Genomic DNA, 8,730 nt, shown 5'->3' with positions numbered 1-8,730 from the left:
TTTATGTTGTATATGTTGTTTTATTTGCATTTTATGTATTGCAATATGTATTTTTTTAATATAAATAAACACTTATTCATACAATATATAATAAAATTTATTTAAATCCACTTAGTCCGCTTAGGCTCCCGCTTAGCCGTCTAGGCTTTAGGCTCTAACCCGCAACTCGACTAGCGCCTAACGTTTTTTAGAATCTTACCAACGCCACCAGGCCCACCATTTTACCGTGGCCATCCCTGTTACCCTTGCCACTTTGGTTAGTTCAACACCTGCTTGTGTTTGATTAGGACAACCAATTTCTCGATGAATATAATTTTTTTTTTTAGAACAAACCATATTATCTACACTAAATGAGAGGGAGAGTGGGCTTGGTCTTACAATAGACTAGCAATAATGTGGGTCAAAATCGCCTTTGTTTAAAATCAAATCCAAGATCTCTCACTTACAAGTGAAAAGAAATACTACTAGACTGTAGTACTAAGTGGCTCCCATGAATATACTTTGAATGCTTTGGAAGGATCAGCTCGGAAATAAGATTGCGAATTTCCATCCAAGAAATGTGGATCCATTCGGAATTTTTTGGAAACTTCGGAACTAGAGTTATTTTAGAATTTTTGAAAACATAATTTAGAGTTCGTATATTTTACAATTTTTTAGATATTCTTGAATTTCTTTCTTACATGCAGTTTATTGTTTAATCTTAATACTTGATACCCTACTTGAATATAAATCAAAGTACTTTTATAGTACTATTATGTTCATCATTTTTTATATATGTGTATAATTAAATAAAATATATGAATAAAATGCATCTAAAAGACTAAAATTAACAGTGCTAAAATAAAATTTTGATGACAAAATACCTCATTTTAGTAAATAACTATAATAAAATTGAAATGTTTTGATCCGATTTGGAACATTTTGAGTTTTCTGGTCATTTTCTTCAGTTCCATTAGAACTTTCGTTAACATGATTCACGTGCCACACACATGAGACTGAATCGAGGGGCAAATTGGAGTAATGGTCTCTCAACTTTAACCTAACTGGAGAAATGATCCATCAACTTTAACCCAATTGGAGCAATGGTCTCTCAACTTTAATCCAATTGTAGCAATGGTCCTATTAACATAACTTAGTTTGACAAAATTCTGACGGAGTTAACGAAAATGATCATAGCTACACATTTTGATGAGTTAAGGGACCAAGTCATGAATTTTTAGTGAAGGTGACACACCCCGACCTGGAAAGGTCGAAGCATGCTAGCCATCACCTTGAGGTGACGTAACCATAAGGGTAAGTGATACAAAAATTGAATAAAATTAAAACTAATTAAAACTAATTATACTAAATAGTGAAAGAGTGCGCAATCGTGGGAAAACCCACTACAATTATTCAGAGCGTAATAGACAGTGAGACTACAGAAGAGTAGTCAAAGTAACTAAGTACACTTATTACATAACCGTGATAAGTTCGTACGTCTAAACAGAAGAGAATGTCAGAACTGCCAAGATTCCTTGAGTGCCACAAAGAGTACAGCTATCTAGGTCTTGGAGGGATGAAAAGGAAAGTTGAGTGGGTCAGTAAAACAATGCTTATACGAAATCCTTGATTTTCAAATATACTAACCCCTTGCCGTAAAATAAGTATAGTTTCCTTAAAACATACAATATAGATATGTAAACAATAAATCAACAACATTATAACCACAAATATGTCAAGTCATGATATATCAAATGCCACAATAAAATAATCATGTAATAATCAAGTATAACTAAGTGCTCATCCATCTAAGCTGACACACGAGTTCGAACAGATAATTTCTGACATGAACAGGACTGGGTGTAATCAATATGCTCTAGTACTACGATCACGTGAAGACTGGTGTAGAAGCACATCACATACAAGTCAGATTGCTTAATGCAATCTACCCGACAGGACTGGCACCTAACTTGGATCCAAGGCGAGTGAATGATGCGATGTGAACATACACGTGAAGGACTGGCCCCGGCCCTAGGGTGAGTACTAACACCGGGGTGCAGCAAGATGAGCATGTACAAATATGTATGAATGCCATGACAGTAATATCGCAACCGTATAGCAACATTTATCACAATTAATATCACTATAACGATACTTGGCAAAATTAGCGTAAAAGTGAAGTAAATACGCATTTATGGAAACTATAAATATGTATAGGTATAAAAACAAACTGCCCACTCACAAGTACGTTGCTGGGTCGTAGCCCCCGAGCCTAGCTTGGCCTCGAATGTCCTCGGGGTACGTTTCCCCTATATGTGAACATAGTTTGCTCAAACCTAGGGTTTAAATATACCATTGTGACCTACTCGACATCACAAACATCTAAATAAAACACCCCATAGATGCACCCCACGCGCAGGCCAGTGCTTGACGTCTATCAGGAATATTCTATGAAATATTTTGTTAAAAGATAACAGAAGCTAATGGCGTTACCTGACGCCGTTAGGAATATTCCATCAACTCTGACGGAATATTCTGTCTCCTTCTTCGGCGAGCCCTGTCGTCGCCGTCGTTCGTCGGATTTCTAGAAAAATTTCAAATTCATTATTCTCCTTCATTTATATACCTGTTTGGAGTCTAAAAAGTGGACAGAGGTCCTTGGAAAAAGCCTTGAAAGTTCCGGCCAAAAGCAAACTGTTCGAAACTCGGTCGTTTCACGTCAACCTTCTTCCAAAGCAAGCCTAGGACCTTCAAAATGATGTGTAGAAGCCTTCCCAAGTTTCAAAACATCTCAACTCGTTCGAAAACACGTCGAACTCAGTGGGTCCGAGTTCCGACCTCACGAGTTAACGACTCAAAACTCGTTTAAACTAGGTTTCAAGAACATGGTTGTGATCGTGAAGATGAGGGGAGTACAATGGTGTGGTTTTTGGGTTTGATCTGCGAGCTTTGAAGCTCGTTGAGGGTTTTGCAAAAAAGAAGAAAGTATATGGGAGAAAGAGAAGGAAGAGAGAGAGAGAGAGAGAGAGAGAGAGAGAGAGAGAGAGAGAGAGAGAATTATTTTCTTTTGCTTTTTCTGATTGGGGGACAAAAATGAGGGAGAGATAGGATTGGTGAGAGAGTGAAATAATGGAGGAGGGTGCACGGGATGGGCTAGGGAAAAGCTAGGGATAGGGTTTAGATTTTGTACAGAAAAGAGTATCGAAAATCTATCCGGAATAGTATTTTCGTACTGATAATATTTACGTACACTCGCAGCATTGTGTACAATTTTAAATGTGATAGCGAGAAATGAAATGAAAGCGATAAGAACACGTCCACGTCACTTGCCAATAAGAGCATAATCGTCAATACACATACTCGGGGAGAAATTACAGCGGATAATATCGTGCTACTGTGGAGTCGAGCCCGGGATGTGGTGGGTGCTCGGGTCGGGATGTGACAATTTGGTATCAGAGCCAATCCCTGGCTGGAAGTGTGCTGACGAGGACGTCAAGCCCGTAAGGGGAGTAGATTGTAACATCCCACATCGCCCATGAGAGTGGATTCTCTAAGCCTTATATGTATATTCCCATCTCTACCTAGCACAAGGCCTTTTGGGAACTCACTGGCTTTGAGTTCCATCGGAACTTCGAAGTTAAGCCAGTTCGCGCGAGAGCATTCCCAAGATAGGTGACCCACTGGGAAGTTCTCGTATGAGTTCCCAGAAACAAAACTGTAAGGGCGTGGTCGGGGCCCAAAGCGGACAATATCGTGCTACGGTGGAGTTGAGCCCGAGAAGTGGTCCCACCCGGGCTGGGATGTGACAGAAGGAACCATTACTTCAATTGGATTATAGTTAAAGGACTACTGCTACAATTTTCTCTAAAGCGCATAATTTCCAATCCGACTTCCGCCCCTCGACACAGGTGCCTCCCATGTTGGTGGTGCTGGCACTTTCGGTTGTTTCTGCTTTGGGGGTGGCCGCTGCATTGCTGAGCACATAAAAATTCAAAAGCATCACAATAGAAATTGAAATCCTCATATTCTGCAACACAAAAAATCTCTATCCCTATTCCTCTCAGCTTACAGTATAATCAGCTGTGCTTCTAATATTTATCTACAATTTCTCTACTTCCCTTAAATCCTTGTCACTACCCTACTCTCGATTTCTCTTTGTTCTTATACAATTTAAGACGGTGTTCTTCAGCTTAATTCTTCTCTTTCGGCTACGCCAACTAAGTCCACAAGCGAACGATATAGTCGATATAGTCTTTTATCAGGTGTAAGGCCTGCTTTTTCCATCTCATCATACAATTTAAGAGCTTCGTGTGTTCTCCCATTCTTCGACAAACCTGAAATCATAGTTGTATATGTGACAACATTGCGAGTTAAATTCCTCCGAGGCATCTCACGAAATAATTTCAGTGCCTCATCCACCTTGCCGTCAACACATTCGCCATGTATAAGTGTATTCAACGTACGTGTATTAGGCCTCAGGCCTTTGTCTTCCATCTCCTTCTTTAGCTTACGAGCTTTGTTCATGTAACCGTTCTTGCTATACCCGTCAATTAGAGCATTGTATGTGACAGTGTTAGGTCTCTCTCCCTTCCTTTTCATATCATTGAATACCCGTTTTGCTTCGTCTAAGTTTCCTTCCTTGCAGAATATATCAATCAGAATAGTGAAACACACGGCGTTTGGAGTCACGCCTCTTTCTTCCACTGTGAACAACAAAGCCTTTGCCTCTTCATTTCTGTTCAATTTACACAATCCGCTAGCTATAGTGCTGTACGTAAACACATCAAATTGAAACCCTTTCTTTTCCATGACATCCCGCAGCTTCAGAGCTTCATCCATCATCCCCTTTTTGCAGTACCCGTCCATTAGTGTATGCAACACCACTTGGTTTACGTCAATGCCTTTACTCTGCATCTCATTCACCAAGATGTCCGCCATCTCCATCTGCCCTGCCTTGCACGCACCATTAATCAATACCCCGTAAGTATGCTCATTTGGTGCAAACCCCCTTTGATTACATTCACTGAGCAGAAACAACGCCCTCTCCATATTTCCCGCTTTACAATAGCAATTAATAATCGAGGTATAAACATACAAATCTGGTTCTATCCCTCTCTCAGGCATTTCCTCAAACACCTTTTGAGCATCCTCAATCCTCTCAGAACTACCAAACAAATCAATCAAAAGCGTGGATGTCACCACATTATAACCCACACCATCCTTTTCCATCAACCTCAGAACCTCACTAACGCCCCCAAAATCCTTCCTTCCAATGTATGCTTTCAAAATTGTGTTATATGTAAGAACCGTGATTCGAACACCGTTTTTGACCATTCGATCGAAGAACCTCCAACATGAATCCACCCGACCACATTTCCTCAATGCAAGCAAAAGCACAACGCAGGACCTTTCTCCAATCTCAATCCCATTCCTGCCCACATAATCAAAAACCCCAATAGCTTCCTCAACCATTTTGTTTTCTGCATAAACCCGGAACAGCATATCGCACAATGTCCCAGCAAATTTCATCCCATTAGGCCCCTCCTCAATCAGAGACGCAATTTCGGAAACCGGGCATCGAAGATTATCATTCGTGACAATAACATTCAGTACAATCTTCATCTGGGCAAATTTTCTAGCTTGATAAAGTCTGCAAAGGAGGGTAACGTGGGATTTAAGATTGTGTTTGTGGGATGGATTTTTCTGGAGAAAGTTGAATAATTTTACGCAAGAATGTGGTAGGACGAGTGGGTTTGAGAGGACTAGGTTTGTTATGTGGGGATTGAGACTGGAGAGCAGAGATGATGATGTTGATTTGAGGGGTTGAATGCCTGATTTGATTAGGGTTTTGACAATCTTCTCGGCGGTTTCTTGGTTCGATATGAACGTGGGCTCTGCGGGGAAGACTTTCTTCAACGTTTTGAAGGCTTTATGAGAAGACATTGTTTGCCAAAGCAAACAAGGATAAGAGACGAGGTTTTAAGTCCTGAGGTTTTGGAAAGAAGGGAAGTCAATTTTAGCGGGTAGAAATTAATAATATTTTTTCTAGATAGGTATAAATTAAAATTCAAAAAGCAAAGAAAAAAATTACTACAATATATTTACGCTGAACATGAAAATAAATTCGTATCGAATTTGTTATTTTCAAGAGTTAAATATAAAATCTCTCACTTTGAATGTTAAGAGATATAATAGACCGTAATACTAATTGGTAAAAGCAAAAAACAATTAACATCCTAATTTTATTATATTCTTTAGAAAAAAAAAAAAAAAAACTACAAAGAGGATGTGAGTTACTTCGCAATTGAATTTATAATGATATAAAAAATAAACTAAAAAAAAAAAAAAATCATGTTGCATCATTATTACTTTTAAGATTTTGTTATTATTCATTCATTCTTATTTCTTCCTCTTTGACCAATTTTCTTTATCATCTTTCTCCCATATACTTTCCTCATTTCTTAAGTACCCAAAGTGAAAAGTGAAAGTAGTTACCAAATGGGCTTGTAGCTTTAAGATTTAGTTTTTAATTAAAAAAACAAAAAGAAAACTAAAAACTGAAATGATTATCAAATGAATCCTTAACTTTTTTCTTTTCACTTCACCACCAAAACATGGACGGAACTTGAAACTCGAATTAAGTTGAGTACATCATGTAACACTTGACACACCCCGACCTGGAATGTCAATAAGGACTCCGAATCAAGCTGTGATGGCTGACACCTGGAAGGTAACGAAGCCATAAAGTGTGATGATGTGGAAAAATATGAATAAATTTGAACCTAAGAGTGCCTAAATACCAGAGTGCACTGTGAGCGGAAATGAACTCATTTCACGTGTGATACAGAGCATAGGTATAGTACAGTAAAGTAAGATAATGGTTATACCATCATAAGAAGACATCTGTGCTGAAAAGTGCCACGAATCCTCGTCGATACGAAACTCTGCTGCTAGAACCTGGAGGGGTGCAAAAATAGAAAATGTGAGTGAGTGAAACAAAACTTTTCGAACCAATTTCAATTCCCAAAGGCAGTAGCCCCTCGCCGCAACACCTATATAATTTCCCAGAAAGTAACAGGCCTAACTATAACTCAAAACCGTAACCAAAATAACAGTCTCACGGTATGCCGTGTCAAATATAATCCATGTGAAATAAATCAATATGAAATGGTATGCCAGCCGGAGTCACTTCACATGACCTGTACGGCTAAACCAATAGCTCATTAATCATACTAGCCGGAGTCACCGCACGTGACCTTTACGACTTATCCATATCTCGTCAATCAATGCTAGCATATAAGTTGGAGTCACCTATAGTGACCTGTACGACTTATCCATAGCTCATCACATATCTCATCACATATACTAGCTCATCACATATGCTAGCTCATAACATATTTCATCACATATGCTAGCTCATCCCATATCTCATCACATATGCTAGCTCATAACATATTTTATCACATATGCTAGCTCATCACATATTTCATCACATATGCTAGCTCATCACATATCTCATCACATATGCTAGCTCATCACATATTTCATCACATATGCTAGCTCATAAGTCGGAGTCACCTCTAATGACCTGTACAACTTATCCATAGCTCAATAAGTATACCTGCACATGAGTCAGAACCACTTAAAGTGGTTTGTACGACAGGACTGGGTGTAAATAAATACGCTTAAGTGTTACGATCACGTGAAGACAGTACGAATGATTACGGGTCACCTACGAGTTGGAACCACCTATAGTGGTCTGTACGATAGGACCGTGCACCTACCTTGGATCCAAGGTGAGCGTAAGGTGCGGGAGGTGAACATCACGTGAAGGACTGTGCCCTGGCCATGGGCGAGAGCACTAACACCAGGGCGCAGGTTTATGAGCTCTCACTGTATCTATTGTAACATATACGATTCATGGGCAACCTGTACGACAATGTCGAAGTTGCCTATCATTGCAACCTATACAACAAGGTCGAAGTTGCTTAAACATACATGTAGTCATACCATAACCCCATCATTTCAACTAATACCGTAAACTCACCTGAACTTACCTGGGTGTCCTGCATTCACCTTTGCACTTCAAGCGTTCATAATAATTGTGTGCAGGTAATATACATATAGATAACCCATGATGCAATCTGATACTCAACCATATTATAGCATTTTCAATTATATATATAATATGGCATAAAAATGCATAAGCTGTAACGCCCTACTCCCGACCTATTTATTTTCGGGAATAATATCGGTGATAAGCCCAACTAGACACTAATTTAATTAACTATCATTACTTATGTTTCCTTACTTCAAATTCTTGATTCTTCACACATTGATTTATGACCAACATTTAACTACCAAATTATAAAGTTAAATCTCGCATTTTCAACCAATGTCCCTCACATTACTTAATTCCCTAAACAAGGCTATTGTCTCAATTATTTTATGGTTGCATCTAACGTCTCGTTAGACTGCCTACGTACCCTAAATAGGGATCAAGCCATTCGTAGTTCACATTAGTACTTCAAATCATTCACAGTAGTTATATGTAATAATCCATTTATAAACGTTTGTGGAATTGTCAATCATATATATAATATACGATAGAAAGGAAAAGACCCACTCACCTAAGATATGCGCTACGACTCCCTGTCATACATATCGAGACATCACAAACCATTGTCGCCTGTGACCAATTATCAAATGACATCTCAGAATTCATACCGAAAAAATACACAATTTACATAA

General features: G+C 38.8%; 1 protein-coding gene across 2 annotated transcripts; it reads right to left on the bottom strand.

The window, feature by feature from the left end:
* Positions 1 to 1,618: 1,618 nt before the first annotated feature.
* Positions 1,619 to 5,961, bottom strand: LOC126617928 (pentatricopeptide repeat-containing protein At2g32630-like). Of its 2 annotated transcripts, XM_050286008.1 has the most exons (2): positions 4,838 to 5,961; positions 1,619 to 2,133 (listed from the first exon to the last, which is right to left on the bottom strand). In XM_050286008.1, the coding sequence occupies exons 1-2, from the start codon at positions 5,920 to 5,922 to the stop codon at positions 1,788 to 1,790; spliced, it is 1,431 nt and encodes a 476-aa protein (XP_050141965.1). In that variant the 5' UTR covers positions 5,923 to 5,961; the 3' UTR covers positions 1,619 to 1,787. The 2 variants fall into 2 exon arrangements, with proteins under 2 accessions (XP_050141965.1, XP_050141964.1); XM_050286007.1 differs by lacking the exon at positions 1,619 to 2,133 and having other exon boundaries at positions 3,969 to 5,961.
* Positions 5,962 to 8,730: the final 2,769 nt, after the last annotated feature.

Source organism: Malus sylvestris, chromosome 4 (genome assembly GCF_916048215.2).
Source record: "Malus sylvestris chromosome 4, drMalSylv7.2, whole genome shotgun sequence".
Taxonomy (NCBI): domain Eukaryota; kingdom Viridiplantae; phylum Streptophyta; class Magnoliopsida; order Rosales; family Rosaceae; genus Malus; species Malus sylvestris.
This window is presented reverse-complemented; position numbering and strand designations above follow the sequence as displayed.